General features: G+C 39.1%; 1 protein-coding gene across 1 annotated transcript; it reads left to right on the top strand.

Annotated features, from left to right (window-relative positions):
• Positions 1-18830: 18830 nt before the first annotated feature.
• On the top strand, positions 18831-19298 carry LOC138904323 (uncharacterized). The gene has a single exon (XM_070192823.1). It carries the CDS (start codon positions 18831-18833, stop codon positions 19296-19298), a length of 468 nt encoding a protein of 155 aa, XP_070048924.1.
• The last annotated feature ends 1832 nt before the right edge of the window (positions 19299-21130 follow it).

Below are 21130 nucleotides of genomic sequence, written 5' to 3'. Positions count from 1 at the left end.
TAATTCAAATAGTTTTAAAGTTCGGCCGGGATCCACAGTTGTGGACCTCAAATAGTGATGGCAATTGGGACAAGGCGGGGCAGGGATAACCTTAAATGTGTCGGGGCAGGGGAAGATTTTAATTGGGCAGGGCGGGGCAGGGCAAATTGTTATTTTTGAAAAAATTTAATAGGGCAGGGTAGGTTAGGGCATATACGGGTTAACAGCTGGGTCGGGTAAAAATAAGTTAGACCCACGTACTTTTGTTATATTCCCCAAAATCCTAAATTCCAAAATGTTCAAACCCAATTCCCAAACTCAGAATTCAGAATTTCTCCTCCCATTCTTGAGATTCTTCTTCCTCTTTAAGATGCTGCGATTCTTCTTCCTCAACCTTTAATTCCACTATTAAACAAGATCAGTGATTCTGAAGACTCACTTTGGTGGATTCTTCAGTCAATTTGAACAATAAAAATCAGGGGCAAGGAAATGTTTTGAACGATAAATTTACGGATAGTTATAGTCCCTGCGATCTGCTTCTCCTATAATTGTGTTTCTAAATATCAGCTTTTAGTGATATTTCTTGTCTTTGTTTTACTACATAACCATGGCATCTCAAAATGAAGAGAATCTGCCAACTTCATCTTCTAATGCTATTTCCTTAGACGATAAAAGTCAAAGGCCTTTACTATCTGATGAAGTTGTTGAAATGGAAAAAAGAAGATATTCCCAAGCATGGAATCATTTCGAGCCGGTGATGTTTAATGGTGTTCCATATGGAGTTTGTAAGTATTGTAATCGCTAATATAAAAATGCTAGAAATTATGGTACAAAATATATGTTAGATCACATACCTAAATGTCCTAATAGGCCAAGAGATGTACAAAATGAGGGTGATACTGGGGGTGGTTATTTTGATCAAGATTTTTCACGTAAACAACTTGCACATGCCATTATTTTACACGAGTATCCACTCTCTATAGTTAATCATGTGGGATTTAGAAACTTTGTTACAAGTCTCCAGCCTCTGTTTAAGATGGTTTCCAGAAATACAATAAAGAATGACATAATGAAATTTTTTGACAATTTTAAATCACAAACTTCTAAGTTGTTGGAGAAAGTCATGAGTAGAAATGCAATAACAACCGATATGTACACTTCCAATAGTAACAAAAAAGGGTTCATGGCTATTACTGGTCATTTCATTGATGATTCAAGGAGGCTTTAAAGTCATATTCTGATATTTGCTTATGTCCCTGCTCCACATGATATAGATGCTTTGTGCGGTGCTTTGGTTAATTGTTTGTTTGATTGAATATTAAACGAAAAATATCAACTATCACAATTGATAATTCTAGCACAAACAATGCTATGATTAAAACATTATTGGATGAGAAACTTAATAAAAAAGATTTGTTGTTGACTGGTCGAGTACTTCATGTGTGTTGTGCTGCACATATTTTAAATTTAATTGTGCAAGGAGGGTTAAAGGTGATAGGAGATAGTATTAGCAAAGTGCGTGATAGTGTCTTGTTTTGGATTGGATCAGCTAGCAGAATTGAGAGGTTTGAAGAAGCCGCATGTTTGGTTCACTATTATTGTAATAAGAAGTTGGCGTATGATTGGCCTACTCGGCGGAACTCAACATATTTAATGTTGAGAACAACTATAGAATATAAAGAGGTGTTTAACAAGTTGAATCTAACTGACACAAATTATCAGTCATATCCAACTGAAGAGCAATGGAGTAATGCAGAAGATGTTTCTGATAAGCTCAAACTTTTTTATCTTATCACCGAACCATTTTCAGGAACTCAATATCTAACTTCTAGTCAATACTTTACAAAGGTTTGTGAAATTAAGCTATAATTAGAAGCTTAGGTGAATGAGTTTAATCCTGTGTTAGCGCTATGGCATCTGCGATGTTGTTGAAATTTAAAAAGTATTGGGATGATGTGCATATTTTGATGGGAGTAGCTGCAATCTTTGATCCACGGTACAAGATGAGGTTGGTAGAGTTCTTTCTTCCACTAATTTATGGCGAAGAAGTTTCAACTAAAATTCAAGAAGTTCGACCCAATTGTTATGATTTCTTTCAAGATTATAAGAGTAAATTATCTGCTCCATATGATTCATTAGCATATAGTTCTAGTGAAGTCACTAGTTTTGATCAGAGTGATCGGCTTTCGAGCTTTGATAGATTTGTAACTTCAACTTGAGCTACCATGGAGAAACGATCAGAGTTAGATATGTACTTAGAAGAAGACCTACTACCTCGAACTCCTTCATTTGACAATTTGAGTTAGTGGAAGACAAATGGATTGAAATTTCCTGCATTGCAAAAAATGGCTCGTGATCTCTTAGCCATTACCGTGTCTACTTTTGGTTTGGAATCGGAATTTAGCACTAGTGGGAGGTTGATTAGCCCGCATCGGAGTGGACTCCATCCCACTACTTTGGAAGCTTTAATGTGTGCTCACGCGTGGTTATGGAATGACTTAAATGGTAACTAATTTTCTCATTATTGTCTTAATAGGTATTCAATTATTTAATACTATATTGATACATTGAACGATGCACTTTTTCTTTTAGGTTTGACTTCAACAATTGATAAAGTTTCATGTCTAACATTGCTTGATGAAGAGGACGGGCCAGATTCAAGTGGTTTATCGCAATTCTAAAATAAGTTCTATCCTTAAAACATGGAGTATGTAGTTTTTCCTTCTCCTTTAATTAGTGAATCCTTCAATATTGGGGTACAAACTAAGAGACTACTTAATCAATCCTTTTAACTAGCAGTCTTTGTTCTTAGACACTTTCAAGAATATAGTACCTACACTACGTTGGCTTAGCTAACTATCTTCCTATTTGTTGATGCAGGCACAGTCCAAACAGAGTTTTGAATATGAAGACTATGAGGATTGAGGTATAAAGACAACAATAATACTACTGATGATGTTTTAAGTCAAAAAGAATTATTACATATGCAACAGAAGTAATATAAAATAGAGATGAGGGAATCTTACTCTGATTAATTGTATTATTGATTTAAAATATGCTTCTTAACTTTGTATATGTCTATTAGTTGTCTGGTTATGTCTCTCTTGTTGTCTTATTTTACAATTTAATTAAGTGCCCCGAGTCATATTAGTATTTGACAATTTGATACAGCCATTTTCTTGTCTTGTAGACTTTGGATTTCATTTCTAATAGGATCATTTTTCCTTGTGTTTGTTCAGGGATTGAAGCTAGAATTATGTACCACAGCCAAAGTAGGTCTGCTATCTGATCATTTTTCTCATAACTTACCTTTGTTGTTGTTGTTGTTGTTGTTGTTGTTGTTGTTTGGTGTTGTTGTTGTTGTTGTTGTTATTATTGTTGTTGTTGTTTGATGTTGTTGTTGGTATTGGTGTTGGTGTTTTTGTTTGGTGTTGTTGTTGGTGTTTCTGTTGTTGTTGTTATTGTTGCTGTTGCTCTGATTGTTGTTGTTGTTATTGTTGTTGTTGTTATTGGTGTTGTTATTGTTGTTGTTGTTGTTGTTGGTGTTGTTGTTTGTTGTTGCTGTTGGTGTTGTTGTTGTTGTTGATGTTGTTATTGTTATTGTTGTTGTTGTTATTGTTGTTGATGTTATTGTTATTGTTGTTGTTATTGTTGTTGTTGTTGTTGTTGTTTGGTGTTGTTGCTGTTGTTGTTGCTGTTGATGTTATTGTTGCTATTGCTGTTGCTGTTATTATTGTGTTGTTGTTGTTGCTGTTGTTATTGCTGCTGCTGCTGTTGTTGTTACTATTGCTGCTGCTGCTGCTGCTGTTGTTGTTGTTGTTGTTGTTATTGTTGCTGCTATTGTTATTGTTGTTGTTATTATTGTTGTTGCTGTTGTTGTTGCTGTTGCTGATATTGTTGCTGTTGCTGTTGCTATTGCTGTTGTTGTTGCTGTTGGTGCTGTTGTTGTTGGTGGTGGTGTTGTTGCTGTTGCTGTTGATGTTGTTGTTGTTGTTGTTGTTGTTGTTGTTGTTGTTGTTGTTGTTGTTGTTGTTGCTGCTGCTGCTGTTGATGTTGTTGCGGCTGTTATTGTTGTTGTTGCTGTTGTTGTTGCTGTTGATGTTGTTGTTGCTATTGCTGTTGCTGTTATTGTTGTTGTTGTTGTTGTTGCTGTTGCTGTTGCTATTGATGTTGATGTTGTTGATGCTGTTGTTGTTGTTGCTGTTGCTGTTGCTGTTGTTGCTCCTGTTGCTGCTGTTGTTGTTGTTGCTGTTGCTGTTGCTGTTGCTATTGTTATTGATGTTGTTATTGCTGCTGATGTTGTTGCTGTTGTTGTTGTTGATGTTGTTGTTTGGTGTTGCTGTTGTTGTCGCTGCTGATGTTGTTGCTGTTGCTGTTGTTGTTGCTGCTGCTGTTGCTGTTGTTGTTGTTGTTGTTGTTGCCGCTGCTGCTATTGTTGATGCTGCTGCTATTGCCATTGCTGTTGCTGTTGTTGTATCTGTTGTTGTTGTTGCTGTTGTTGTTGTTGTTGTTGCTGTTGTTATTGTTGTTGTTATTGTTGTTGCTGTTGCTATTGTTGTTACTGAAAAAGTTGCCGCCAATGTAAAACTGTTGTTGTTGCTGCTGGTTGTTGCACTTAGTACTATAATCGCTGACATTATTGCTTCCTATATATATATTTGTTGTTGTTTTTGATCTCACAGATTGACTAGAATGTAGGTTGTATTTGGTAGAATAGGTATAACGTGTGGCCGATCCTTACTTTTTATTGTAGTTGATTATCTTCTATTCATTATCTCTGATGTCAATATGAACCCGAACCCAGATGAAGTTACTGATATCAAATATGTCGTCGTTGATTATCTTCTATTCAGACTTGTCGTCGACAACGTTTTGTTCAAGTGGTGGGACCATGTTGAGAAGGGGACTCTCCAGGGAGTTGCTGATATGAAAGTCATTCACAAGTTGACTTAAAAGGAGCCAAACTTTTAAAATGGTTAAACTAAAATACATTCTTATTCCTTTAAATCGATAAACTTGGCAGTAAAATTCTCAAGGTTTTCTTTTGTATCCCTATGTTTGTTGTCTTTGTGAGAAATGAAAATTTTGAATTGATCAGAACATAAGTAAGTAGCTTCTTGCTTGGTGCTGGGGAAGCTTTATGTTGTCTAAATTTTTCTGTGTCATATGATTGACTTTGCCATTTTGGTTTCCAATCTTTTCTTTCTTTTTCTAAATTTGGATGTTACAGAAGCAGCTAAAAATTCAAACGCATACATTTGCATAACAAAAGGCCAAAAATAATATATTACGCAAGCCATATAAAAGAATTACGACAAGGATGAAGCTCTGTTCAAGATCTCCGTAGGGTCCAAATCTTATTCAATGTTTTCTTCTTCTTTTTAAGTCAATAAGTGGTAAGTGCAGAATAATGTTACCTCACAGAACTTGATATCGTCCAAATCGTGTCTAACATTTTAATAATGTTAAAAAAATATATTTTTATTCAATCAATTTTCATAAATAACTAAATAATATTTTAAATATTTTAATAGAAAGTGGAAAGGGTAAAAGAAATTAAAAGCATATTGTAAAATAAAAAATAAAATAGAGCCTAAAAAGGGCAGGGCGGGACAGGGCTTAAAAGGGCGGGGCGGGGCGGGGTAAAATTTTAACAAAAGGCTAAATGGGGCAGGGGCGGGGCAGCTCAAGGCTTGCCCTGCCCTGCCCTGCCCTATTTACATCCCTAACCTCGAAGAGTGCCTAACACCTTCTCTTTGAGGTAACTTGAGCCACCGATCTTTGGTGACACAGACTGGTCAAAACAGAGTTACTAGTAAATAGGTGTCCTAACGCACCTTAAACAGTTAGGTGGCAACTCTTCTCTTTTAATACCTCTTTTTAAAACAGTTAGGGGTGCGAATTTTTGTGCAGGATCTGAGAAAGGTACATCAGGTGGTCCCACCGGTGCGTATCCCCGTTATTCCGAGGCCTAGTAACGAGCTGCTTTCCCTAAGCCGTTCTGCAGCACCTAGTGTCTCGCTTTGTATTTGTATTCTATCTATTTTATGTTTAGACAGTATTTTAGATTTTTTATAATCTACTAGATGCTCATACACTTGTGACACCAGATCTTGGCACGCTCTACGGAGGATGTCCCAGAGTTATTCCAGTTATGCCACCAGTTGATCCAGTAGAGGATCCTATCATCGAGGAGTAGGCGAGGTGCTCGCAGCAGAGCCAGCTCCGGTGGATTTTGCGTCCGCACCAGGATTCCAAGAGGTTATGTGCCATATGTTGCGGTTCATGTATACTATGACTCGGGCCGATTTATTTTTGGCAGACCCAGCCACATCTCAGGTGGGATAGGGAGCACAAACCCCTACTGCGCAGGCTCTTGGGAAGGCAACTGCTGTATACCAGACCACGGGTACACTACCCGTGGGTAGAGCTCAGCCGGTTACAGCAGCTACACCGGAGCCCATACCAGCTGTGGAAGGTGATCCGCACAGACTACTGGATAGATGGACTAGGCTTCATCCTCCTACTTTCGGAGGTGAGCGACATGAGGACCCCTAGGATTTTATTGATCGGTGCAGAGACAGACTACACACACATGAGGATACTAGAATCCCATGGGGTGGACTTCACTACTTTTCAGCTAGAGGGCAGGGCCCGTAGGTGGTGGCAGTCACATCTTCTTGGCAGACCAGCAGGTTCACCTCCTATGACTTGGGATCAGTTCACACGCCTCTTCTTCGACAGATACATACCACCCTTTCAGAGGGAAGAGTTGTGGTTCAGGTTCGAGCAGCTCTACCAGGGCCAGATGTCAGTGACTGACTATGAGGCGAGGTTCTCTGAGTTGTCTCGTCATGCACATATGATACTACCTACCGATGAAGAGAGAGTTCAAAGGTTTATCGCCGAATTTCACTCTGGTATTTAGGCTACCATGGCTCGAGAAGTGGAGATGGGGACTTCTTATGGGCTAGTTATAGAGATAGCTTAGAGGATTGAGGGTGTCCATTAGCGGAGCTTGAGCAGGTAGCGAGGGACAACCGATTTTGATATTCGGGAGAGTTCAATGGTGCCCCGGCTGGGAGAAGAGGTCAATTCGTGAGGAGTCGGTCTAGCAGGCCCCCTTATCCTACACTGTCACCTCCTCGGGGTGCTCCAGTGTGACCTTATTTCAGTGCTATGCTAGAGAGTTCTTACCGCCCACCAGCTATTCAGTGCTCCTCTTGTGGTTCTTTAGGTTATCATGGCTAGACCTCAGGTCAGCAGTACATCGTACCGAGGGGTTGTTTCAAGTGCAGGAATCTTAGTCATGTGCGGAGGTTCTGTCCCAGGCCTCGTGGTAAACTACTGCAGCAGGGTCAACAACCTATGATTACCGCACCAGTTGCTCCGTCAGCCGTCCGGCCGCCTAGAGGCGGAGGGCAGGTGGGTAAGGGTCGTCCTAGATGTGGAGGCCAGCCAGGTGGTGCTCCTGCTAGGTTCTATGCTTTCTCGGCTAGACTATATGTAGTAACCCAAGATGTCGTGATCATAGGTACTATTTCTATCTGCGGTAGAGAGGCCTCAGTATTATTTGACCTAGGGTCTACTTATTCCTATTTTTCATCTCTGTTTGCTCATTTCCTTAGTGTTTCTCATAAATCATTGGGTACGCCTATTTATGTTATTGTGGACCGGATCTACCGGTCCCATATTGTTACTTTCTATGGTCACGAGACTAGAGCGAATCTTCTACTGCTTGATATGATCGACTTTGAAATCAGCCTGGGCATGGACTGGATATCCCCATATCATTTCATCCTAAATTGCCATGCTAATACTGTTATTTTGGCAAATCCAGAGTTACCTAGATTGAAATGGAAGGGTTCGTATGCCGGTGCATCTAGTTAGGTTATTTCCTTTCTAAAGGCACAACACATAGTCGAGAAGGGTTGTCTGGCTTATTTGGCCTATGTTATGGACACTACTACAGAGACGCAGATAATTTATGCAGTGCCCGTAGTCCGAGAGTTCTTCGATGTGTTTCTTTCTGATCGTCCAGGCATGCCACCGGATTGTGATATTGATTTTTGAATTGATTTGGCTCCAGGTACCCAGCCTATATTTATTCCACCATACCGTATGGCTCCGAAAGAGTTGAAGGAATTAAAGGAACAACTTGAGGAGTTGTTGGCAAAAGGGGTCATCCGGCTGAGTGTGTCGCCTTGGGGCGCACCGATACTATTTGTGAATAAGAAAGATAGGACTGTGAGGATGTGTATTGATTACCGCCAATTGAACAAAATTACCATTAAGAACAAGTACCCATTGCCACGTATTGATGATTTGTTTGACCAATTGCAGGGTGCGAGATTGTTCTCAAAAATCAACTTGAGGTCGGGGTACCATCAATTGAAGATTCGGGATTCTGCTGTTCCGGAGACTGCTTTACGGACTAGATATGGCCATTATGAGTTTTTGGTGATGTCCTTCGATTTGACGAACACCCCAACGGCTTTTATGGATCTGATGAATCAGGTATTTAGGCCATATTTTTATTCGTTTATCATTGTCTTCATTGATGACATTTTGATCTACTCACGTAGTATGGAGGACCACGAGCAGTATTTGAGAGTGGTGCTTCAGACGTTGCTGGAACAAAAGCTATATGCTAAGTTCTCCAAGTGTGAGTTTTGGCTAAACTATGTAGCATTCTTGGGACATATCGTGCTGGGCGAGGGTATTAAAGTTTATCCCAAAAAGATTGAGGCAGTTCAGAATTGGCACTGTCCCACCTCGGTGACCGAGATCAGGAGTTTTCTAGGGTTATCAGGTTTTTATCGTCGGTTTGTGGAGGGCTTTTCATCTATTGCAGCACCTTTGACTAAATTGACCTAGAAGGGTGCTCTGTTCTGATAGTTCGATAATTGTGAGGTGAGCTTTCAGAAGCTCAAGACAACATTGAATTCAGCACTGGTATTAGAGTTGCCTTCCGGTTCAAGGATGTATATAGTGTATTGCAATGCTTCGCGCATTGGCCTGGGTTGTGTATGGATGCAGGGGCAAGTTATTGCATATGCCTCACATCAGCTGAAGCCCTACGAGAAGAATTACCTTGTTTATGATTTGGAGTTAGCTATGATTGTTCACACTCTTAAAATTTGGAGGCATTATCTTTATGGAGTGTCTTGTGAGGTTTATACTAATCATCGCAGTTTGCAGCATTTGTTCAAGTAGAGGGACCTAAATTTGAGGCAGCGTAGATGGCTTGAGTTACTGAAAGATTATTATATTACTATGCTTTACCATCCGGGAAAAGAGAATATAGTTGCAAATGCCTTGAGTAGAAAGGCGGAAAGTATTGGTAGCTTGGCATTTATTTCAGCAGAGAAAAGGCCATTAAATTTGGACATTCAGTCCTTGGCTAACAGACTTGTGAGGCTGCATATTTCAGAGCCCAACTGAGTTCTTCCGTGTGTCGTTGCCCAGTCTTCACTATTTGAGCAGATCAAGGTTCGATAGTGTGATGATCTACACTTGTCAGTTCTCTAAGAGACGGTAATACGGGGTGGTTCCAAAGAGGTTGCTATTGGTGATGATGGCGTTCTGCGACTCCAGGGTCGCCTATGCGTTCCTAATGTTGATGTCTTGAGGGAAAAGATCCTAGAGGAGGCACACATCTCTCGGTATTCTATTCATCCAGGTGTTATGAAGATGTACCGCGAACTGAGGCAGCATTATTGTTACACCCCATATTTTTGTACGTGAAAGTACGCCATAAGTTAATTGATGAAAGCTCAGAAATGAGATGTTACATTTCGCATTTTCGTACGTTAATGTTTCTTCTTAAGTATCGACGTAAGTTCGGGAAGTAGATTATTTTGGGATTATAAGTATTACGCTATTTCAAATAAGTTATAAGTATATTCGTGAAGGTACTTTCGTCGAAGTTTGACATTTTGGGAAAAAATACGGTCTAAGCAATAATACCCAGTATTTATGGACTTGTGCCATATAAGGTACCACATGACCATGACAGTGAGGTGTATAAGGTATGTTAAAAGTGAGTAGTATTTTAAGTAACTTGAGATAATTTTTAATTATGTGGATAATTGGTTAATTATTAGTTAATTTGAGAATTAACAAGTTAATTAAGAATTAGTGGATGATTAATTAAGGCTTTGGATACGCCTTAACGTGGAAGCCAACTTTTGACTTTTAAAGTCCATGTTATAAGGTGGAAAATGAAGAAAGATTGGTGGCTTAGTCATCCTAGTGGGGCCCACACCTAAAGGTTAGAGATAACCTCTCTAATTCACCTAAAATAAATTGCTCTCATCTACTAAATTAAGTGGGAAAGCTTCAACAAGGTTAATGAATTGCAATAGCAATGTAGTTGTTTCAAAACATTTCATACGAAGACCATTTAATACTATATAGTATGAAATTTTGCAATTTTAAGGAATACGGTGCAATCTTTTTCAAGAATATCATATGAATTCTTCCCTACTTCGATCCACCGTTAAAAATTTTCACAAAACACGGGTGTTAGAGGGATTATCATGAGAATCATCTCAGGTATGTTAAGGCTATCCCTTCTTTTCTTTTGGCATGATCCATACGATACAAACGAAATGAGGAAATGCACAATTTCCATAAATTACTTTATTCATAGAAATGCTAGAGGTTCCTATGTTCTTGATTTCCCATATGTCTTATTATTCTATCATCTTCTTAGGGGTCTCAGAAAATACGTGAATTGATAAAGTTTATTTCATGATATTAATCAGAGGCATAATGGTCTTATGACATTTCGAGAGATTTTAATGACGTACTTCTCATGCATTGTATTCATTTATACATGTACGTTGACCCATGACCAGATGGCGTTATATACTTGTATATATATATGTATATATATGTTTATAGGATATGGGAAAAGGTTACAGCGTTACATATGCTCCACCACCTGATCAGCTGGTATACGTTGATGATTTTGCCCACAGTGATCGAGATGATATGATGGGATGCCCTCAAAGGCTTGATGATGTTATGAACACATATACCTATGAATGGTATGACATTAATATGTATATGAATGACATTATAATATTAAATTATTCACAAAACTATTCAGACATACATGTTGAGTCTTCTACTCCATGTTTCTCTCATGTCTATTATTTACTGATTTTCATTCCTTACATACTCTGTACATTATTTGTATTGACATCCCTTTTGCCTAGGGACACTGTGTTTCATGCCCGAAGGTCCCGATAGACATGTCGAGAGTCCTCCAAGTACGCTATTAGCTCAGCGGAAGATTTGGTTCGCTCCATTTACTCCGGAGTTGCTTATTTGGTCAGTATGATTAGGACATGTATTGATTGGTATGGTGGGGCCCTGTCCCAACCTTTATGATATTCATGTACTCTTAGAGGCTTGTAGACATATGTCATGTATATGGATACTTGTATGGCCTTGTCGGCCGATGTTTTAAGTATATAAAGGATCATGTTGGCCCTATAGTCCCGTATGTCACAGGTATGAGTTTCTATATCAGGTTGGGTCGTTCTACATTGGGTATTCCCTCGTGTTTACTCTGGTTATTTCATGATGCCCCTTCAGGACCACTTACCCATAATGATTTGATAAGAATGATACGTTATGTTGGTACTCGATTGAGTAAGGTACCGGGTGCCCGTCGCGGCCCATCAGTTTGGGTCGTGACAAAAGTGGTATCAGAGAAGTTATGTCCTAGGGAGTTTATAAGCCATGTCTAGTAGAGTCTTGTTTATGGGTGTGTTGTATACCACACTTATAAGCAAGAGGCTATAGGGCATTTAGGATTGTCATTCTTTCTTCTTACTCTAGATCGTGTGGTAGATCTCAGTCACAACTATTCAAATTCCTAAATTCTATTACATTCGTAATACAACGATACCTACATCCCGAAAGATAGTTGGTAAGAGATATAGCTGTGGAAGTGTTAAGTCAGAGGAACTTGATTTTGCATCATGCTTATGATGAGTAAATGTGAGGTCTTCAACAGATCATGCGTGTACTAAAATTTGTAAGCTTCTTGATAAGGAGCCCTAAGGCATGAATATCTATCCACCCATATGGTGAAAAGTAATAAGAGATTCAAAAGGTAAATACAAGGTGAAGAAGGGCGAGGCGCACAGTTAATGAGGATTATCAGTATTTACAAATCAGGAAGAGAAATATAAGCATTCCGAGTTACTTTCAACAGTAACGGAGATATATACAATTAGCCACACCCATCTCAGTTATGCCCTATGGGAGCTAACGAATATAGTTTAAGAGAAAGATAGGATATGAGGATCTGACTGGGTTGGAGTAACCCAAAATGGTCGATGAATTGTTTGTGTTAGTTGACATTTCCGAAGGATATTGCAAATGTGGTAATGGATCTCTTTGTGAGACACTTAGATGGTGCACGCTAAAATAGTACATCTAGATATGAGTACTATGAAGATAGGCACTGGAAGCCTAGAAGAGATAAATATTATCTTAGTATGGCTCTCTTCCCTAGTAGAGGGAGAATGTTAGGCAACCCGAAGAGCCTGGGGATGGAGCAAGGAGAGCTAAAAAAAATAATGTCTTGTTGAAGTTTCAGAATAAAGTGATAAACAGAAATATTAGCAGGGAAATAAGAAGAGAGTTAATGAATCATTATGAGTAATATGTGATACATGGATGACAATGTTAGATCAAAAAAATGACAGTATTACAGAGTCTATAGTCAAGTGAAGGAAAAGATGAGATGTGATAGGCCTTGAGACAAAAAAAGAGTTTGGGCGATTCGTGAGAGGGTTTTCGAGGGAATTCTTGAGGTAAGTCCCTTCTGCTCATTTTTTATCAATAATCTTTCTTACCCGTTAATTTTCCCACCTAGTTGGTGTGTATTTAAGGTATAAATTGAGAGTTTTAGGCTAGGGATTTAGAGAGTTTGATTTGGGGATCGGGGTGACGATCTGGTCTCGAATTTTGACAAATTTGGTATGGTTGGACTCGGGGTTGAATAGGCTTCTGTGTTTTCTTACTTCTATCGAATTTCGAGATATGGGCCCGGGGCCAGTTTTTGAGTCGATTTTTTATTTTGATTAATAGCTTAGCATTTTCTTATGGAGTTGATTCCTTTAGCCCGTATTGATTATATCGAATTGTTTATGGCTAGATTCGAGGCATTCAAAGGCTGTTTTGCGAGGCAATGGTGTGGTGGAGTAGAGATTTACTCGGATTGAGGTAAGTAACAGTTCTAAATTTGGTTCTGAGGGTACGAAACCTCGTATACGTGTTATGTATTTGGTTTTAAGGTGACGCACATGCTCGATGACGGGCGTGTGGGCGTGCACCGTAGGAATTGTGACTTGGTCAAATTTCATGGAACTGTGTAGTTTAATACTTTGTTGTTATTTGTACATTCTCCATGTATTAGAGAAATTGAACAACAAATCATGTTAGAAATCATGTTTAGACTATGTGTTGGCAATGTAAGGACCCATAGAGGTTTGGTACAGGTTGAATTATCTGCTAAATTGTTGTTTTGCACTCAGTCACAGTTTTATTTGTATTTTATATCTTAGTCTATGTTGTTCATTATTGATGAATTATATTATTGTTGTTTGGGCTGCTTATCATTATTTATAAGAGCCCAAGAGACTGGAAAGGTTGACGACTGAGTGAGGCCGAGGGCCTGATTGTGAGAATATTTATGGGATTAGGCTGTACGCCACAGCATGTTTCACTGATATATGTCATGATTAGCTTGTTATAGCACTTGGGCTGAAAGAGCCCCTACGGAGTCTGTACACCCCCCTAGTGAATGCAGGTACCTACTCAGTGTGAGTACCGAGTGCTGAGTACCGAGTGCTGGGTGATTGAGAGGAATGAGTGATTGTGAGGTTGGAGTGTATGGGAGGACTGAGTGACTCTTCCTCTGAAAGGATGCATTAGACTTTCATTTTTGTTTCACTTCAGCTGTCATATATCACTGTCTTGAAATTTCTGAGAGATATTTTCTTCTGTTTCAGTTGAACTTGACATGAATTAACTATTTTGGCCTTAACTGTCGAACTTGAAAGCATGCCTACTTTCCTATGTTGAAATCACTGTAATTGAACTTTGACTGCGAAGCTCGTCACTACTTTCAGTTCTTTATTTAGTCTTGTTACTTACTGAGTTGGTTGTACTCATGCTATACCCTGCACTTCTTGTACAGATCCAGGTATTTCCGGATACAGTGGGTGTTGATTTCAGCGCACAGTTGATCGTCTGGAGATTTTGAGGTAGTTGCCATACTTTTGCAGACCTTGTATCTCATTCCCTATCTTTCCTCTCATAGTATTTAGTTTCAGACTATATTAGATAGTTCTTTCGAGATTTGTGATGTATAGATACTCATGTACTCTGTGGGCACCTCAATAGTTGGAAACTTTGGTGTTGTGTTTTGGGTTCCTATCCCCTTTTTTGAGAACTTTCATTGTTTTAATCTACTTTAATTATTTTATGTTAAAAGTGTTAGAGTATTTTGAAATGCCGGCTTTCATAGTACCATGATAGGTGCCATCATGATATGTTAGGATTTTGGGTCGTGACACCTTATGTAAAGACTCGATCAGTAATTTTGTGTAATTTTGTTTGTTACCCCTTTTATTGCTTCACACTTATGTGTTTGTGCCTTTATGACTTGAGGGGTTGATTAGTTTAGTTTTGGGAAGCTTTCGGATTGATTTGGACCCTTGATTCTTGACTTAGAAGTTTAAATTTGAAAATGTTGACCAAACTTTGACTTTTATGAAAATGACCCCGGGATTGTGTTTTTATGACTTCGATATCTTTGCATTGTGATTTCGGACTTGGGCGTAAGCCCAGAATTGATTTTGAAGTCTACATGTTGATTTGTGTTGATTTTGCCGAAATTTGAAAATATAATGTTGAAAAATTTGACCGTAGGTTGACTAGTAGCTATCGAACTTGGAATTTGATTTTTGGACTTGGAATAGGTTCGTTATGGCATTTAGAACTTGTCTGCGCAATTTGGTATTGTTTGGAGTCAATTTGATAGGATTCAGATGCTTAGTTGTAATTTTAAAAGTTCTTGAAAATTTCTTCGAATGTTATGCATATTTTAGTTCAATTCGTAGTTTTAGATGTTATTTTTGTGTTTTGATAGCATGAGAAGGTTCGTCTGATATTTTTTGACTTGTGTGGATGTTTGGTTTGGAGCCCCGAGGGCTCGAATGAGTTTCGGACACGTTGCAAAAGTGTTTTGGACTGAAAATATGTAGAAACTGATGTATGGTGATCTGGTGTCACAAATGTGAACACCAGACTCGCATTTGCAAAGGCGACATGTGATGGGCAGTTGTCGCAAATGCGACCTCACCTTCGCATTTGCGAAGCCACAAGAATTTGGTCATGTTTGCAATTGTGAACAATTTATCCACTTTTGCGATGTTCTCCAGTTCGCAATTGTGAAGGCTTTTTTGCAATTGTGATATATGTTGAGCCTGTCAAGGTTCGCAAATTCGATCCTGGTCTGCAATTGCGAGGGTTCTCAAATGCGAACCCAGTGTCGCAAATTAGACATCTGCAGCTATTTAAAGGGTTGGGAGACGGGATTTTTGAACTCATTCTCACATTGTTGAATCCTAGACTCGGTATGAGGCGATTTGGAGAAGAGACTTTCACCTACAAACCTTGGGTAAGTGATTTTAATCTATTTCTAATCACAATCCATCAATATATCTTAGATTTTAACATCAAAATCTTGTGAATCAAAGTAGAAATTGGTGAAAACTTTGCTAAGTGTTTGAAAAATACGAACTTGAGTTTTTAGAGTCGGTTTGGACTCGGAATTTGAAACTAATCACATATATGAACTCATGGGGTCATGGGTAGACGGAATTTCGCATTGGACCTGGGTGTTGACCGGGCGGGCCCCGTGTTGGCTTTTGTTGACCTTTTGGGAAAAGTGTAAAGATCTTAACTTTATCTATTACAATTGAATTCCCTAGCATTGTGTGATGATATTGAATCGAGTTTGGTTAGATTTGAGCCGTGTGGAGGCGGATTTTAAGGAAAAAACTATTTTCGAGTGTTGAATTGGCCTAGTTGAGGTAAGTGTCTTGCCTAACTTCGTGTGGGGGAACTATCCCTTTGGATTGGTATTATTTGATTCAATTGTGCTAAGTGAAATCCAAGTATGCAAGGTGATGAGTGGGTACACAGGTTGTACGCGGTATTTGACCGATTTAGGTTACTTAGACTATTTCCATGCTTTAATTGAAATGCCATATTATGTTCTAAATTCTCATAGTCAAATTATCCTTAATTGTGTTAGACTATACTTAAATGCCTTAGTTGACTTGTTTAGTATTTGTTTTTCATCCTATTTGCTAAATTGCTCCCATGTTGTAGTTGAACTTGTTGTCTCCTTTATTGTTGCACATTATGTCTTCATTGTTAATTATCGTTGTTTGGATTAATTGTTCGTGTTATCCCTTTACTTGTTGATTTCTATTATTTGAGACTCATTGTCGAATATTATTTCCTTTATTGTGAGTTAGTCTTGTCTAATATCGTAGTTATACATTATTTTCTCATTGTTGAGTTATTTGGTGTTGAAGTTGTGAAAGTCGTTAATAGGTTGAGGCGATGTTGGTTATTGTTGACATGTATATCTTATTGAGCATTTTTCATCTATTGTTGTTGTTGATATTCTTGTATATGTTATGGTGGGGACATGGGCTATTGTCATGGAAACATTGATATTGTTGTTGCTGGCAAGTTGTGATATGTGGGAACTTGTGGTGCGAATTGTTATTGTGATATGATATTGACGCACATGCGGAAATATAAGGCTTGGGTTGATGTGAATGCGGCGGTATAAGGTAGGACTTATGTGTGTGTATCTATTTCGGGAAAACTATTTTCAAAACCTATTTTCAAATGTAAGGCTCGCCTGGCGGTATAAAGAAAGATTGTGATTGAAATTGAGAAATGTGAATATGAGTCGGGTCTTCAAGTCTTTTCTTGACTCATTCGTGATAGTGTTTATTAACGATATCCTTGCATATTCGCGAAGTCGAGAGGACCATGCCGATCATCTCATAATAGTTTTACATACCCTGTATCAGTAACAGTTATATGTGAAGTTTTCGAGAAGGCTTGAATCTGTCATGTTGTCTCTAGAGAAGGAATTGAGGTTGATCCTTAGAAGATTGCAGCTGTGAAGAATTGGCCTAGACCTACCCCAACAGAGATTCACAGTTTCTTAGGCTTATCTGGGTATTACAGGAAGTTTGTGGAGGGATTCTCTACTCTTTCATCTCTGTTGACTAAATTGACGCAGAAGGCAATTAAGTTCCAATAGTAAGATGCTTGTGAAAGAAGCTTCCAAGAATTGAAATCAAGTATGACTACGGCACCGGTGTTGACCCTACCAGAGGGTACAGATGGGTTTGTGATATATTGTGATGCTTCGAGAATTTGGCTTGGATGTGTATTGATGCAACATGGCAAGGTGATAGCCTATGCTTCTAGGCAACTCAAGAATCACGAAATGAACTATCCAACACATGACTTAGAGCTTGCAGCGGTGGTCTTTGCGTTGAAGATTTAGCGACATTATTTGTATGGGGTCCATGTGGATATGTTCGCGGACCATAAGAGTCTTCAATATATTTTCAAACAGAAGGAATTGAATCTGAGGCAGAGGAGATGGCTTGAGTTACTCAAGGATTATGACTTCGATATCCTATATCATCCGGGGAAGGCTAATGTTGTGGCGGATTCTCTTAGCCGGAAACATATGAGTAGTTTGACTTACTTGGAGGCATATCAAAGGTCGTTGGCCAAGGAGGTTCATCGGTTGGCTAGTTTGGGAGTTCGTCCTACGGACTCTAGTGAAGGAGGGGTGATTGTGCAAAATAGGGCTGAATCGTCGCTTGTGGTGGAAGTTAAGGAAAAGCAATTCAACGATCCATTGTTGGTACAACTGAAGGAGGGGATTCATTAACATAAGACCATGGCCTTTTCTCTTGGCGTGGATGATGGTACCCTAAGGTACCAAGGGCGTCTATGTGTTCCAAATGAGGATGGTCTCCGGGAAATAATCATGACCGAGGCTCACACTTCTAGGTATTCCGTCCACCCGGGCTCTACAAAGATGTATCATGATCTTAGGGAAGTCTATTGTTGGAACGATATGAAGAGGAATGTAGCGGACTTTGTGGCAAGATGTCAAAATTTTCAGCAAGTGAAGGTCAAGCACCAAAGGGTCGGTGGGTTTTCATAGAACATAGAAATTCCAATGTGGAAGTGGAAAATGATCAACATGGACTTTGTGGTAGGACTACCACGTACGCCTCATAGGTATGACTCGATTTGGGTGATTGTGGACCGACTCATGAAATCAGCTCACTTCTTACCTGTTAAGTCTGCCGACACAGCAAAAAAGTATGCCCAGTTGTATATCAAGGAAATAGTCAGGTTCTATTATCTCAGATCGTAGGGCACAGTTCACGGCTAATTGTTGGAAGAAATTTAAGCAAGGTTTGGGTACCCTGGTGGATCTTAGTACAGTCTTTCACCTGTAGACTGGCGGTCAGGCAGAGCGGACTATTCAGACGCTTGAGGATATGTTGCGCGCTTGTATTCTTGACTTCAAAGGTAGCTGGGATGATTATTTGCCTCTCATAGAGTTTGCTTACAACAATAGTTATCATGCCAACATTCAGATGGCACCGTTCGAGGCTTGATATGGTAGGAGATGTAGATCTCCCATTGGGTGGTTCGAGATTGGGGAAGAGGAGTTGATAGGACCATACCTCGTGCATCACTCTATGGAAAAGGTTAAGATCATTAAGGAGAGGTTGAAAACTGCTCAGAGTTGCCAGAAGTCTTATTCAGATGTGCGTAGTAGGGATTTGGAGTTCAAAGAAGATGATTCGGTGTTCTTGAAGGTTTTCCCTATGATGGGTGTAATGCATTTTTGTAAGAAAGGAAAATTGAATCCGAGATATGTCAGACCGTACAGGATCAACCAGAGGATTGGCCAGGTGGCTTACATACTAGAACTACCTCCAGAGATGTCCTTAGTGCAATCGGTGTTGCATATATCCATTTTGAAGAAGGTGGTTGGAGATCTGTCGCCTATTGTTCCGATTGAGACTATTGAGGTTAACGAAGAATTGACGTATGAAGAAATTCCAGTTGCTATTCATGATAGGCAAGTTCGAAAGTTGAGGAACAAAGAAATTACCTTCGTGAAAGTGTTATGGAAAAACCAACAAATTGAAGAGGCCACCTAGGAGGCCGAGGAAGAAATGAAGAAGAAGTACCCTAATTTATTTAAATAGCTATGTAATTGTATCAATGATGTTAAGAGCTAATTTTCTACAAATCATGATTACCCATGTACAATTTATATTAAGAATACTCTATCTTAGCAATGCAATGTTTATGGCATGGTTGCCACTGTTATTTCCATATTATTTTGCATCGTTGTGTTGTGGTTGTAATGTTAGGATTTGTTTATGGGATTCTCTGACAGGTGGATAGGCCCAGTTACAGGAGAAACTCTAGCGAAAATTTTGGAAATTTGGGGAGTTAGTCGAAATTTGGGAATTGTTGGTGTGTGTCATAGCAGCTGAGTCACATGGGTTTCTAAAGGCGGATTTTAGCCCTCATTTGAGGATGAATGATCTTAAGTGGGGGATGATGTAAGGCCCCATAAAAGGTTTACCTAAGAGCCAGTGTAAAATTTAAGTCCATTATGCGGCCGCATAACCCATCACAGATCTAACATGAAACTTTCCTGAAGGAAGTTCTGCGGTGTATTATGCTACCGCAGAACAGGTCTGCGGATCACATATCGGTCGCAGAGTGCAGCAGGAGTGCCCAGTTCTGGGGAGCTATTATGCGGCCCATTATGGGGACATCAGAAGCATTATGAAACCGCAAAACGGTGTCGGGGCTTCATTTTTCTAATTATATAACCCGATCCCCATTTCGTTTATCTAGCCTAAGGGTTAATTTTTGGGGGATCACTTGACATTTTAGAGAGAGGAGAGAACTATTCTAGGGAGAGGAGGTTCCTAAGCTCATCATTCATCAATTCTTGCTCAAAGTTGAAGAATGTGCAAGAAGAATTCACTAGGTCTTCATCCTAGAGGTAAGGTTCTACCCCATAGCCCTCAATTTCATGATTTTAGTTGTAGATAAGCCAAGAAATTATTGGGCGTGGGAGTTGTTTATTTTACATGCATTTACCATCTAGGGTAGTGGGAAGATTGTTGATCTCTTTTGGGTAGTGGGGGTGAAAGAATCCACCGCAAGAGGACCTTGAAACCTTAAAGCACACCTAGTGTTTGATAAAATGGTCAAGTGAGCTGGAACTATGAACTCCTTCCTAATTTGTGTTCAATTTTGCTATATTTCTGAATAGATCGAAGTGGCTAGGATTTTCGGAATATTATAGTAAATTAAAAAGCTCGAGGAAAGGTATGTTGGCTAAACTCTTCTCTTAGAATTGAACCCCGCAATGTCCTTGTAAGTCTCGTGATGCTCTTTATAAATTGATTTTTTGTCAAATAAGCCTTGTCTCAAACTAATTATGCATTCAACATGTATTCGAAAGATTCTTGTTATGTTGAGTTAATGTTTGAGAATATGATTTAAGTATGGGTTGTGTGTTATTATGTTATGATTTAAAAGCATGCTTTTTAATGAAGGCTATCATGTCAATTGTGTAAGAAGTCACATGTGCCTAAGACCCTAAATTGCTCAAGTATGTGTTTAAGGTCTTAAATTGAAAGGCCTTGAGGTTGATTATCCATGATAATGGTTGAAAGTGAAATAGTGAGCAGGAATTATGAAGTACGGCCAACGTGCCAAAAATGATGTTGCGTATGGCCAATGGTGCCAATAAAATGAATGACATGTAAAAGAATATGAATTTAGTTGTAAATACTTTTAATAATAAATTCCTTTAGGGTATATTTTAGCCACCGAGGAAGGGTAGGTCGGAACAACCTAACTCTGAAACTACGCGTGCCGGTGTAGGAGTGATTTAGGGGTAAATTCTCGTGTTAATCTGATGAGATTGTTTCCCCTTATATGGGATGAAATTAGTGTGTTGAGT

Source organism: Nicotiana tomentosiformis, chromosome 2, assembly GCF_000390325.3.
Source record: "Nicotiana tomentosiformis chromosome 2, ASM39032v3, whole genome shotgun sequence".
In the NCBI taxonomy this organism is placed as follows: Eukaryota; Viridiplantae; Streptophyta; class Magnoliopsida; order Solanales; family Solanaceae; genus Nicotiana; species Nicotiana tomentosiformis.
This window is presented reverse-complemented; position numbering and strand designations above follow the sequence as displayed.